Source organism: Equus caballus, chromosome 8, assembly GCF_041296265.1.
Source record: "Equus caballus isolate H_3958 breed thoroughbred chromosome 8, TB-T2T, whole genome shotgun sequence".
Taxonomy (NCBI): domain Eukaryota; kingdom Metazoa; phylum Chordata; class Mammalia; order Perissodactyla; family Equidae; genus Equus; species Equus caballus.
The window spans coordinates 13,897,898-13,912,947 of NC_091691.1; the positions used below are offsets into that span (position 1 = coordinate 13,897,898).

At 44.6% G+C, this 15,050-nt stretch overlaps 1 protein-coding gene across 2 annotated transcripts in view; it reads right to left on the bottom strand.

Moving 5' to 3' along the window:
* Positions 1-9,508, bottom strand: part of USP30 (ubiquitin specific peptidase 30) — a 26,897-nt gene extending 17,389 nt beyond the window's left edge. Inside the window, exons 1-4 of one of the 2 annotated variants that reach the window (XM_023646978.2) lie at positions 9,006-9,508; positions 6,275-6,384; positions 4,986-5,168; positions 73-176 (exon numbers count right to left, since the gene is read on the bottom strand). In XM_023646978.2, coding sequence (XP_023502746.2) covers positions 73-176; positions 4,986-5,168; positions 6,275-6,384; positions 9,006-9,268 — 660 coding nt within the window. In that variant the 5' untranslated portion in view covers positions 9,269-9,508. The remainder of the gene's footprint in view (positions 1-72; positions 177-4,985; positions 5,169-6,274; positions 6,385-9,005) is intronic. The other variant, XM_023646979.2, reaches the window with a different exon arrangement.
* Between the last annotated feature and the right edge of the window lie 5,542 nt (positions 9,509-15,050).

Genomic DNA, 15,050 nt, shown 5'->3' on the forward strand with positions numbered 1-15,050 from the left:
CTGCAAACTCAGGCCCCAGCCCACTAGCGGGAAGGATTCTCCAAGTAAACCTGCTCTGAATGTTGCGTTCACCTGCTCTTCAAATGAAGAGATCTGCCATCTGTACATTCTTAAGACATCCAGCAAGCAGCTTGCATCCAAGACCTCATCATCAGTAACTTCTTGGCAGGATAAAGCTGGAAACAAAGAAGGTACACAAATATTAAGTTCGCCAGTATAACGACCAGCCAGAAAATCTGCACAGCGCAATGTATCAAAGCAAACTAAAACTTTAAGGACTGTAAAATTCACCTTGAATTACATCTTTCATCATCCTTCCTTGTAGCCGTACCCAATGCTGAGTACACTATTAGGAAAGTCATGTTTACTAATTGAAAGTAATGTTTCATGAGGCTGCAGCATTTAAATGAAGTAATTGATTTTTAAGTATCTGAATTACCACCATGAAAATAAATTTATTATTACAAGATTCTTACTGGACAAAATGATTTTACTTATTTATTGTTTTGAGGAAGATTAGCCCTGAGCTAACTGCTGCCAATCCTCCTCTTTTTGCTGAGGAAGACTGGCCCTGAGCTAAGACCCATGCCCATCTTCCTCTACATTATACATGGGACGCCTACCACAGCATGGCTTTTTGCCAAGCAGCACCATGTCCGCACCCCAGATCTGAACCGGCGAATCCAGGGCCGCTGAGAAGCGGAACGTGCGAACTTAAGGGCTGTGCCACCGGGCTGGTCCCTGAACAAAAATGATTTTAACTCACACGCTCAGGGGTGGGAGGGCCCTTAAACACTCATCTAGTCCAAGTCCACACCCAGTGCTTCACTCCTCTCCAGGGAGTCTCTCCCATGGCTATAAGGACTTCGCTTCTATTTGCTTACGTTTGCATTTCTGATTATTATGGCAAAGCATCAAGCTATATGTGGCAGCCTGAATGGATCTGCTGAGTGGCTTACTTTTCAGTCATAAGTAGAATTGAGCCTAATAAATAACAATAAAAGGTTGATGGGCTTATGAATTTATATTGTAATTATATCTAGATCACAGGTTGGCAAACTTTTTCTGTAAAAGGTCAGAAGGTAAGTATTTTAGGCTTTGCGGGTCTCTGAAGCAATACTCAACCCTGCCACTGTAGCACAAACACAGCCACAGACAATACATAAACAAATGGGCATGGTCATGTTTCAATAAAACTTTACAAAAACCTGTGGCCCCAAGGCCCGATTTGGCCCAGGGGCCATAGTTGGCTGACTCCTGATCTCGACCGTCCCTGTTCCCACAGTATATTACGATGGACCAGTATATTACACTGGCCCAGCACTGCTGGAGCGTGGGAGAGAAAAATACCGGGGCCTGCCATCTCAGCGCGGTTTCTGCAAGTTCAATACACTAAGCCAACCTGTCTCTTCCCTTTGATTTGCAGTCAGTGAACTTGAGAGATTCCTTTGAATACTTCAGGCCCTGACCCTGGAGGTTCTGAACACTGCCACCCCCACCCCCGTGTGAACGTGGTTAGTGACTTGAGTGTGACCTGTGGAGAAGCAGCAGGGCTGGCAGCCAGTGCTGTGAAGTCCCACGGCTGGTCTCACCAGTGCAAACACACCCTGAGGTCAGACCTCTACCCTCCAGGACAAAGGGAGCCCATTAGGAAAGGCAGGGTGTCTTCCCTCCTCCTCCTGCCCCCCTCGGGCACAGCCCTTTTGTTAGCGCTTTCCCTCCCCAGGAAAATTTGAATATCCCCTTTAGCTCAATTTTGCCTAAAACACTGTGGGGCAATTTGGTGATGTCTACTAATTTTCATATCCTACAATCCAGCAATTTGACTTTGTCAGCATCTACCCTAGGGAAACACCAAGGCCCGGAAAGCAAATGGCTAGATAAACTGGGGTGTCTTGATTCTACAGATACTGGGCAACTGTAAAAGGGAATGAAGTTTGCAAATCACATATCTGATAAGGGACTGCTATCCAGAATATATAAAGAACTGCTACAACTCAACAACAACAAAAATACAGACAATCCAATTCAAAAATGGACAAAGGATTTGAATAGACATTTCTCAAAAAAAGACATACAAATGGCCAATAAACACATGGAAAGATGCTTAATATCACTTATCATTAGGGAAATGCAAATTGAAACCACAAATCACTTCACACCCATCAGGGTGGCTATTATCAAGAAGACAATAACAAGTATGTGAGGACGTGGGGGAACTCTGTGCATTGCTGGTGGGCATGTAAAATGATGCAGCCATTATGGAAAACAGTATGGCAGCTCCTCAAAAAATTAAACAGAATTACCATTTGATCCAGCAATTCTACTTCTGTGTATATGCCCAAAACAGTTAAAAGCAGACCCTTGAATAGCTATCTGTATACCAATGTTCATAGCAGCCTTGTTCACAATAGCCAAAAGATAAAAACAACCCAAATGTCCACTGACTTATGAATGGATAAACAAAATGTAGTGTATACGTACAATGGAATATTCATATTAAGCTTCAAAAAGGAATGAAATTCTGACAAATGTTACATCATGGATGAGCCTTGAGGTCATTATGCAAAGTGAAGTAAGCCAGACACAAAAGGACGCATAGTGTATGATTCCACTTAAATGAAGCACATAGTCAACTTCATGGAGACAAAGTGGAATGGTGGCTGGCAGGGGCTGGCAGCAGTGGAGAATGCGAGCGGTTGTTTACTGGGGACAGAGTTTCATATGGGATGACGCAAAAGTTCTGGAGACGAACGGTGGTGATGGTTACACAACAAGGGGAATGTACTTAAAGTTACAGAACTGTATGCTTAGAAATGGTTATGATGGCAAATTTGATATTGTGAATCTGTACCACAATTTAAAAAGATGAGCAAAGGATATGGGCAAGCAATTCACAGATGACAAAATCCAAAAAACCAATAAACTCACAAAAGGAAAAAAAAAGTGAGGTGGAGCCATTTCTCCAATGCATATTTTTTCAATGTGGTTATGAAGAAACATAAGCAATATATCACTTCTCCGGGCATTCAGAAATATGTTTAAATGCACAGACGACGGTCTGGAAGGAGACAGTTCTATTCTACTTGCGGAAGGAAGGAGGGGAGCGGGATTGGGGTAGTGATAAAGGGGACTCTAGCCTTTTCTGTAATGCTTTAATTTTTTACAAGGAGAATTTATTCATGTATTACTTGTATAATTAAAAATTATTTCTAAAAACCAAAATAAAAGACATCGAAAAGCAGGAGCAGAGAAGGGAGCGAAGAGCCAAGGCGCAGCTGCCCAGGACGGCTCTGGTCGCCAGCACTGGGTCACACGTGTGGCAAGAGAGAGGGGCATGCTGAGGTCACGGTTAGGACAATGCCAGAACCTGTGTTACACCTGTGGGGACATGTCAGCTTACATGGTCTCTGGAATGACGGGGGGTTTTTTAATAGGGTAGTAAAAGAATTAGTTTCAAATTGCCTCTTAAACACAGAAGAGCAGAACGTGCTTCATAAAGATTTCTGTGTCAAGCTGAGGTTACATGGGAAAATACCTCCGTGAAGCAATCATAAGCTGAGTGTTTTTTAAATCCAATTTTTTTCTAACTGTGAGAATGATTCTTGTTGAAAGTTTTAGAAGTATAGTTTTGTTTTTTGGAGTTTTTTAAAAGTTTTTAAACCATCAATTGCACAACACCAAAATGGCCACTGCTAACATTTTGGTCTTTTTCTGTCCAGCCTTTATTTGTGGAAGTCTTTGCTTTGCTGAAGTCAAATTATATCATATTTCATATCCTGCTCCCTTAAACTTAATATTATAGCCTACAACCTCTCCCAAATCTAAAAAAAAAAACACTTAATAAAGATGATTATTAACAACTGTGTAATATTCCATTGATTAATGATCCTACTGTCGGACAACCAAATTCTTTCCTTTTTTCCCCATTATACATTATAACTAGTTGGAGATCTTTGTGTTCTGTGGAATGTCTTTGGGAGGTTAACAGATGTTGTGGGGGGAGAAAATAGTTCTTCAGTGAAAAAAGGTAGTTTAAAAATGAGTGACTGTTTTTTTTTTCTGCATTTATCTCCCCAAACCGCCCCCCCATACACAGTTGAATATCTTAGTTGCACGTCCTTCTAGTTGTGGGATGTGGGACGCCGCCTCAACGTGGCCTGACGAGCAGTGTCATGTCCGCGCCCAGGATCCGAACCCTGGGCCGCCGCAGCGGAGCGCGCAAACTTAACCACTCGGCCACGGAGCCGGCCCCTGAGTGACTTCTTAAATCCTTTCCCAGCCAACGTATACTGTGACTCTCCAGGATCGGAGGCCAGTGCCCAGCCATTCTCAAACTGGTTTGCTCTTAGAACTCCAATTCAGGCTAATGTGAATCACGGTCCACAGAACGATATGTCAAACGATGCTGGACATCTTGCAAGTTATTACTGTGTAGTTCCCAACGGCTTTCCAGAGAGGTTGCCCCGAGTTATCCCACCACACAGTGCATGAACACGGCGTCCAACAGCTGGTCAGGATTGTGGATTTGCTTTTCAATCTTTGCTGATAGGCAAAAAAATGGCGCCTTACTATTATGTTATTTATCTCTCTCTGATGACTGCCAAGTTAAATATCTGCGAGTTTGTTAGGTACGTTCTGTATCTATCTAAATACCATGTGTATTATTTCTTTTTGCAAATTACCATCTTTCCTAGGCTAAGACACTTTTTTTTTTTTTAACTTTAATGTTTTGGAAACCAGAGTACTTCTTAAAATCAAAACGCTTATGTGGCAGTGGATTTTTTTCTTCCCTAAAAAACTATTACTAAACTGACAATTTTTTAAATAAGTGGTTACATCTTTGATTAAAAAAAAAATACCTGTAAGTATCTATTGGGCTCTTGGTGTTTTTTTTCCTAACGATCTGTATGATCTCTCTATTAACCCTGTGCCTGTGCTCTGGGCTGCCACCATGAAAATGCACACGACCCTCAGCCAGATACCTTTCAGGAGGTGCAGCAGTGTGAGCGAGAGATACTGGTGCGGCGGGGGCTCCATCTGATCCCTGGCGTACTGGCTGGTGAACTCCTCCAGCCACCTGATGAAGGCGGGGCAGGCCGACAGGCCCTGCAGCAGGGAGTTCATGAAGCAGGTGTTCCCGAGGTTGACGAGGCCAGGCACCAGCCCTGAAAGGGAGATGGGAGGAGAACAGCACGTCACGTTGGCCCAGCTCTTTTTCTCTCTCCTACTCAGGACCCAGAGTTTCTGCACTGTGGCCTTGCATTTGAAATCCCAATCTGAAAAAGGCCTTATCCACAGACACCCGAGGCCCAGTCTGAGCAGTGCTCTTTCAGGAGACTGTAAGCGACAGAAGGACAGGGCCCATCGTGCGTTACTTTTGAAACCCACCATGGTGTCTGGTACAGCTTGGCTTATATTGAAGGTACAAAAACACTTAGTAACATCTCTCCCTCTCTCTCTCTCTCTCTCTCTCTCACTCTTTTGCTCCCTCTTTCTCGCTCTCTCCTTTGATAAGAAAGCAATGTTTCTCAGAACAGAAAAAAACAATTGTTCTGTTGTTGCTCCCCAGGACAATGATCTTGTTCTTAAAATCAGCAGGGAAGACACTACTGTAGCAATTCTGATTAGTCTTTCTGCAAAGAGATCAACAAAATATGACATATTTCCCTCTTCTGCTGAAATTTCTTTAAAAATTCTTTTTACTATAAAAAGTTCTCAAACATGCACAAAAGAAGAGAGGATATATAACGAACCCCAGTCATAACCATCCCCAGACTTAAAAATGATCAACCTTTTGCTACATCTATCCCTTTTTTGTTTGTTTGTTTTTGCTGAATTTAAGTCAATATAAGAAGAGCAACATTTACAAAATGGGGCACTTAAAAAAAATAAATAGAATTTCGTATTAAAGAAACTAACTTGGAACTATTCCTGGTGACTAGCAGCTAGTCAGTGAAACCACAAATCATCACACAATTAGCCAGTTGTACTAGTGAAAAACACAACAGCCATATTAATGAGAACACAGACAATTAAGCCACTTGAAAGTTTTCATTACAAAGCATGCCTCAAACTCAAGACTTCAGAGGGTGAAATGTAAGTCTTTTTACTGCAGGGTATAAAATAATGAATCCTTAAATGGACTCCCGCTTAAAAGGAAGTACTGTTCAAAAACTGAAGATACAGAAGAACCAAGGCCCTCCCCTTTCGCACTCTTTCATAAGGGCTGGGGTCAAGTCTGCAGCCCACAAAGCCATGGCCTCCTTCTTACCTTTTCTACGCTTCTTTCTTTCCGTAATGGGACCCCAAATAACATATATTCCTGCTGCAAGAGCAGCCGCAATTCCACCTATAACACCCCAGTTCTTCATGACTTTATATCTAAAAGAGAAAATAAGTTTACCGTCTTCCCTCGTCACAAACACAATACGTCCATATGCAGATACAGGGACGTGGAAATAGCATTTTGTCAAATAACCCAGTGGCCTGTCACAGAGCTAACTTTTCAAGTTAAAGTAACATACAGTATACGGTTGTATCTTGAAAATCAGCACATTTACACGTTAGGATTGAAAACCCAAGTCAGAGCACAACCTTCCAGAAGTCCCATCACACTCAGAGGGGAAGCCAGGGTTCTCCTGCTCTGCTTCTCACTCTGCCGCCATCCCAGCCATGCTCCCACCTCAGGGCCTTTGCACCGTGGCTCCCTCTGCCTGGGATGCTCTTCCTCCAGATCAGTGCTTGGCTCACTCCCTCACCTCCATTCTCAACAAGGCCTCCCCTGAACAGACTATTAGAACCTGCACTCCTCGTCCCCTTGACCCAGTTCTGCTCTTTGTTTTTATCAGAGCACCTACCACCTTCTAACATAACATCCACATATTCACTACATTTGTCGTCTGTCTCCCTCGACTGGAATGCAAAGTCCAGAGGGCGGGGTCTTTGTCGGTTTTACTCATGACATACCCCAAGTGTCTAGGTCACACCTGGCACCCAGTATGTTGTCAGTAATATTTACTGGAAGATTGAGTACTGGCACAAAGATACAGAAATGGATTTCTCTTTCAGATTAGTAAACAGGGAGGGTATACAATAGTATAAAAGATCTTCTAAATATTTATTAAAGATTTCTTACTTTTAGGCTTGACTTGAACACTGAAGTTATTCTTTTACTACAAATGAAGAAATTTCAACAGCAATTTAAAACACTGTTTTTATACAATGTATTTCCACTAAATAAGGCAAACAATACGTGTGTATATATCTATGTGCAATACATACCTGTATATATGCGCTAGACATGTGTGTGTATATATATGTGTGTATGTGTGTGTAATATACTGCTATCCCAACGTGTGGATCACGTGAGTATTGTTTTGATCTCGGCTCAGTCAACGTTAACTCAGTGAAGAATCACTGGTAATACCAGTAACTCTGTCCACAACGACCAACGACATTTTCCTAATGTCATAACCGATACGATTCATAACTGATAACTGAATTCCAAATAAGTCTTTGTTCTCTTGAGACAGAGTCAACAGACTGTGCAACTGCATTACTCTGGCTCAATTCTGCCTCTGCTATTCCCTAGGGCATCATTTCACCTGCTAAGCCTGAGCTTCCCCATCTGTGCAATGGGGACGATCACAAGACCTACGTCCCAGAGTTGTGGGGATTAAATAAGCGCTGGCATAGGGTGCGTGGGAAGAGCTTCCTAAGTGCTGGCTGCTACGATTATTAAGTATTATCATCTCAGTCTCATTCATGAAAGTTATTCTTGAAGTTTCTTACTGCATCATGTGCTGACTTTTACACAATAGGTGTGTGCACAAAAGTGCCCGGCCAGAAAGGTTAAAAAGGACCATTACTGAAATTCTAAAGCACTTTACAAGCAGGAGAGAGGACGTGCAAAGGTCCTTCGCAGGGCATGCACAAAGGACCAGGGGCAAGCGGTGACTGTGGAAATCTCATTCCTCTGCAAAATGACAACACAAGGAGAGTAGTGGGGCCTGGGAGTGAAAAGATCTGGCCTCCCCCCCAGCTCTGCTGGCAGGTCAGCTGTAGGACCACAGACAAGGCCGTCCCCAGGCCTGTTTCCCACCTACAAAATAGGGGCACTGGACAGGATAGCAACTGAGCTTTTCCAGCCCTGGGATAATAAGCTCTTTACACCTGCCCCAGTTCCAGAGAAGGAAGCCGACCTGAGCAACAGGTCTGAGTCATTTAGGGTCAGTAACGGGGGTGAGTGCTCAGCTCTGAAGCCTGGAGCCCACAGGAGGATGGACAAGAGGAGGGACATAGGGGCCCTAACAGGATGGGGGACCCATCTCTTGGGGGTCCTCCCAGGAATAAGCGACCCTAACAGGACTGGAAGCCTTAACAGGTTAAGGAGTCCTGATTGGTTTAGGGACCTTTGTAAGCTAAGGAGTCACTAATAAGATGGGGGACCCACACAGAACAGGGCATCCCGGGAGGGGGGCGGTGGTGACAGGAACAGGGGTCCTGACAAAATGAGGTGGGGGGGTCAGATGCCAGGCACTTTACAGGATTGTGAGAACCACGGCAGGAGGGGAAGCGTGGTAAGGCTGGGGTAGCGCGGCAGGCGGGGGACTGACACGACGGGGGAGCCTGCAGGGATCGGGGGCACCCTGAAAGGAGGAGGGGGTCCTGGAAGGCCTGCGAGGCACGGAGACGTCCAAAGGGCGCTGACAGAATCCGGGACCTGGACAGGCCTCCCTGGAGGTTCCTGGGACAAGGACGGGGCCGGAGGAGCCTATGGCGGGCGGGGTGGGGGCCCTGCGAGAATTGGGGGCGCCGGCAGACATGGGGCGCGCGGACGGAGCTGGCGCGGCCGGAGGACCGGAGGCCCAAGAGGCCCGCCCTGCCGGACGCAGAAGCCTCCAGAACGCTCCGGGGACCCGGGGACCCGGCCAGGGCGCGACACGGCCGCCACAGGCCCCGGCGGGGGACTCTGGCCCGGCCGCCCCGCCCCCCAAGCTCACCTGACGGCCGCCCCGGTCCGCAGGAAGCGCTGGATGGCCCTGTCGGCCGCGGTCACCGCCGCCTCGGCCCGGGAGCTCAGCATCGCGGCCCCGCGGAAGGCCGGCCGCCCCCGCCGTGGCCGGACCCACGGCTCCGCAGGCTCCCGAGGCGGTGGAACGCGCAGCCAGACCCCCAGCTCCTCGGGGGAAAGTAGGCCGAAGGACTGGCTCCCCAGGGGACCGGAAGCTGCCGCTGCCGGAGAGCAAGAGCCGACGGACCACATCCTTGTTATCCTTTTTCTCCTTAGCAACCGGCGCTGGCGTCGGTTGCTAAGGGAGGCCCTGCGGCCAGGGGCTGCTTTGTTGTCAGGTTTTGCCAGGGCTGCGTTCGTAAATGCAGATACCCCACTTCCACGAGGGACCCTGTGTCATTTTAATTTTTCAGTGGGAGGAGGGCAGCCTCCGCACGGAAGCGGGATCAGGCCTGGGCCACAACTAGTTATTATTGTCGTCAGTGTGGAGATAGGTCGCAGAGGAAGTGCCTTTAATGCGCATGTGCCCATCTCCGACGACATCAATAGAGAAACAGAGGCCTTTCGTGATAGCCACCAAACTTAGTTTCCTTAGGTGCATTGGTAAGTACGTCACATGCATTATTCCCATTCCGTCTACACACCAACCCTAACATTACTCACATTTTACATCCCGGGAAACCAAAGAAGTTGAGAGAAATAAGAAGTCTTTTGACACAGCTTGCAAGCGGTGGAAACAAGATTGGCAGTCAAGTCTGTGTCTCCAGAATAGCGCTGTCCAATAAAAATGTAAGGAGAGACACATTTAAAATCCTCTAGCAGCCACATGAAAGTAAAAAACAACAGGTGAAAGCAATTTTAACAAAATCTTTTGCTTGATCCAATATATTCAGACTATTGTCATTGCTACACAAAAATTATTAGATAATTTACAGGGGTTTTTTTGTACTAACTATATCTCAATTTGAACCAGCTGCTTTCATGTGCTCAATGGCCGTATGTGGCCTGGGGCTGCCATATTGGACAGCACAGCTGATAGAGTATTAGAGCCAGAGAGAATTTGCCCTCCCTTTTAATCACTTTCCCCAACTCCAAAGCAAGGAATTGCAGCTACTTTAGTAAAGAAATCAATGCTTTTGCTCAGCGATTCTCAAAGTTTTAGATTTTGGTTTATTGATAGATTTCATTTATGTGAGCTACATCAAACTGTAGTTATGCTATTAGAAATTAAAATTGAGAAATAATTTTTTTAATTGAGATATAATTTCTACAGTAAAATTCACCCATTTTTCGCGTACAGTTCTATGAGTTTTGCAAATGCATAGTCATGTAACCACTATCACACAATCAAGACAGAATCAGCACTCCCCCCCAAAAATTACCCCCTGTCCCTTTGTAATCAACTCCTCCACCCACCCCCAACCCCTGGAAACCACTGATCAAAACAGAAAATTTTAAAACTCAAGAATACCAAAGCACACATTCCATTAGATCTCAGAACCATAACTTCATGACATGTTGTGTTGCATCTGGAAAATTCCAGGGGACTCTCACGAGTGAGTGAGAGTGGGGAAGGCAAATAATGTCTTAGTGTTATTATGAAAATAGTTTTGACCTCAATCACCCAGGGGATGATTGAGGAGCCCAGGGGTCCTGCAAATACACTTTGAGAACCAAGATTTTAGCCTGCCAGGTGCATATCCTGCCACCCAATAGGTAAATCCGCTCAGGACTCTGCATTCCAGGCTATTTTGAATAATTGGCACTGGGGCCGGCCCCATGGCCGAGTGGTTAAGATCATGTGCTCTGCTTCGGTGGCCCAGGTTTTCGCAGTTTCAGATCCTGGGTGTGGAAATGGCACCACTCATCAGGCCATGCTGAGGCAGTGTCGCACATTCCACAACTAGAAGGACCTACAACTAGAATACACAACTATGTACTGGGGGGCTTTGGGAGAAGAAAAAAATAGTGATAATAATTGGCACTTACAGAGTGTCCGTAGTCAATCGATTCACAAATATTTCTGAGGAGTTTACATGCCTTACCTCGTTTAATTCTCGCAATGACCACGTGAGTAATAACAGAACTCCACGTTTCAAGAAGTTAACCAGGTCTCCTGAAACCTGGCTGTTGCTATTCCTCTACCCAGTAGGGCTGTGGCTGTCATTGACTAATAGATGTTACTATAAATAAAGAGATATTACTGACTTATAATGATAATGCTGCAGCCAGCAACCAGCAGGGTCTGCTCTAACATCCATCAGGCAGATCAAGGGTTTGTGGCATGTTGGGAGATCACAGGGTCACTGGTCAGATCCTTAGAGATCTTTCAGCTGCTGGGATTATTCTGCAGGTAAATGGTTTACTCAGGACCCCCAACTCCTTGGGATAAAAACCTGAAGTGGTATTTTTCCAACTGCCCCCACCTATACGAAATCACACCTCCCCCTCATGGTCAGACACCATTGATAGCTCCCTTAGTACAACTTTGCAGCTACTTTCAGAGATCCGTCCCATTTCAGTATTTAAATTACTGCCTGTTTATTTTTTAATTTAAAACTCAAACGTGATTCCTCTGACTCCAGAGGCAAGAGCAGCCTGGAGAGAGAGAAGTCCAGCCCTGGACATCTTCTCCACTCCCTCTGCCAGCTCTCTTGTGTCTCAGAAGATAGACTTCAGCAATTGTGATCACATTGTCAGACAAAGCCACAGGAAAGATCTAGAATCCAGTTGGATGTTTTTTTAATATTTGAAAAAGTCATTCTTGTCCTGCCAGATAGCTAGACTCTGAAAAGAACATTAAATTCCATCCTGTGGGACAGTCTTTAGCACTTGACGGAGAGTTTGAAGCAAGAGACATTTTTCTCCCTTGTCTTGGGACAGTCTTGTCAGTGGAGAACTGGGGACCCCTCTCTTCAAATACCACACTTACCAAACACCTTCCTGTAAGCCCTGAGGGGAGGGCTGGCCCCAGTAATGGGCTCTGATTGGCAACTCTCTCAACTTAGACTGTGGAGCACTTGGTGTCTTGTGTCCTCAGCTTTGGGCCTAAGTAACTGTTCTGGAAAAAGAAGAAGATCCTTTCACGTATATGAAATACTTGCTTTTATTTCCAGGCAGAGAAAATAGAAACAGGAGGATTCGAGCACTAGCAAAATTTTTATTGTTTATTTTTTCCTTATTTGGTTGTTTTAGAGACCAAAACAACAATAACAATACAATGGCTCAAAAATTGGTCAAATTCTGCCTTTCACAGCACTCCAGAACTCTCCTGGACTCCGCTGTTGTTATTGTTGTCTGTTCCCATCGGTCCTCTGACCACACAGTTGGCCATAATCATGTCAGCAGCACATTCTTGGGGCTGGTTCTCCCTCCTTCCTAAATGAGTTTGTGGGTTCACCCCATGGGCCAGAAAGGGATGGCCCTTAGATTTCTCAATGTTGTGTGGAGGTGGGAAGGATTTCCTTGGGGAAAAAAGTGACCACCTTCATTGCTCAAACTAGACCCTTTGGGGAGTAAAATGTGTTGTTACGGGGCCAGCCCAGTGGCGCAGCGGTTAAGTTCACATGTTCCACTTCTCGGCGGCCTGGGGTTCGCTGGTTCGGATCCCGGGTGCGGACATGGCACCACTTGGCACGCCATGCTGTGGTAGGCGTCCCACATATAAAGTAGAGGAAGATGGGCATGGATGTTAGCTCAGGGCCAGGCTTCCTCAGCGAAAAGAGGAAGACTGGCAGTAGTTAGCTCAGGGCTAATCTTCCTCAAAAAAAAAAATGTGTTGTTACTAATATTCTGCTGGGACTACAGGTATGAACTGAGACTGTCCTCAAATATGTGATCACCCTAGACTCAGGGCTGAAATAAAGAAATCCTCCATTCTAGATTGAGACCAAAATTTCCAGCTGACTGACTGCTAACTCAGGTAATTCATCTTTTTCCCTGGATGTGATGGTTAATTTTATGTGTCAACTTGGCTGGGCCATGGTGCCCAGATATTTGGTCAAACATTATTCCGGATGTTTCCATAAAAGTCTCTTTGGATGAGACTAATATTTAAATCTGTAGACTTTGAGTAAAGCAGATTGCTCTCCCTAATGTGGGTGGGCCTCATCCAATCAGTTGAAGGTCTGAGTTGAGCAAAGAGACTGATGTCCCCCAAGAAAGAGGGAATTCTGCTAGCCAATGGCCTTCAGACTTTGACTACAACATTGACTCTTCCCTGGGTCTCTGGCTTGATGGCTCACCCTACATATTTTGGATTTGCTAGCCTCCACAATCATGTGAGCCATTCCTTAAAATAATCTCTCTCTCTCTCTGTCTCTCTCTCTATATATATACATCATATACACATAGAATATGATTATGATTCTGTTTCTCTAGAGAACCCTGACTAGAACATCCTTGCCTGCAAACATAATAATCATAACCATTTGCCAAACACTTGCCAGCAGTTAGACTCTGTGCTAAGTGTCTTTGTACACTGTCCTATTTCATCCTCCCAGCAACCCCACCAAGTGGGTTCTATTAAAATCTGTATTTTATAGAAGAGGAAACTAAAGTCCAGAGAAGTGAAATGCCTTGGCCAAAGTGACGTAATGAGTTTGCGATTAGACAGGATGTCAGGCAGGTCTCTGTGGTTCTAAGGCATCTGTCTTAAGCCAGACACCTCTGCCTCAGACTTGAGCCCATTGGGATGGGACTATCACCGCTCCCCGGACTGTGATCGGCATTCCACGTTTCTGTTGGTTTCAAGTACCCACCTGGGCGTGTAGGACCACCTGGCTCTGCTTCCAGCTGAGGTTCCATTTACACCAGGGAGCAGGCTAACAGGGCAGTAGGAGAGGAAGCATAACTGGCTCTTACACCTTTGAAAAGATGCTCCTCCTTGCTTGGTAACGAAAGAAATGCAAATTAAAACTCCAATGAGAAAACATTATTTTCCCACCCATCAGACTGACAAAGCACGAAAATATGATAACACTCAGTGATGGTGAGTGTATGGGGAAACAGGCACTCTTGGGCATCCCTCTGGGAGGATAAATGGGTACCATCTACGTCCTATTGGACTGTTTACAAAAATTACAAATCTGCATCCTCTATGACCTAAGAATTTATCATACACACATTAGAATAAAGACATCTGTTGCAGCATTGTTGCTAATACGAAAAGATTGGAAGCAATCTAAATACGCAGCAAAATTATGGTAATCCCACACAGCAGAGAACTATGTGCTATAAAAATAATGAGCCATCTCCTTGTGTACTGATAAGAAAGATTCTAAGGTATATTATTAAGAGAAAACAGTAAAGTACAGGACAGTGGAATAGAATGCTGTCACTTGTGTGAGAGAGTAGAAAATAAAGTGTCTGTAAATGTAGAAATAATCAAGAAACTGAGAACACTTCTTAGTGCCAGCAAAGGAACTGCGTGACTGAGGACAGGGTAAGACATCCTTTTGTCCTTTGTGAATTTTGTTGCATGTGCATGCATTATTTATTCAAAAAATAATTAAAAATTTAAAACTTGAAAAACATAGAGGAAACACGGCCTCAAAATTGGCATTCCTTCTGGTCAAAAATGCTCATTAGTAGCTGATTAAAAGTGAAAAAGCAGGCCACCTAATAGGGCAAATGTGAGCTCAAATTTGTAAGAAGATATCTAAGTGTTCCTGCATCGAAAAATGGTTGGAAGGATATACGCCCGAAGTGATAACTCTGATTATCTGTTAGTGGTAGATTATTAGTAATTTTTATTTTCTTCTGAATGCTTTTCTGTATTATCTGAATTTCTACAACGATCATTTATTTCTTTTATAATTAGAAAAACAATTTTAGGAGAAGATTATATGTTTTTCTCTATGTAGTAGTTCTGAACTCTTGTAACCTTTGTAACTCAAATCCTCTTCTGGTTGATCTCCAATTGACACAGAGATCCTAAAACCCAGCTTTTAAGCTTGTCTTACCTCAGATTCTTACAGCAATAAACCGATATTTAAGCCTTCCTAGGTAGCTCTTCAATATAAATCTTTTATTA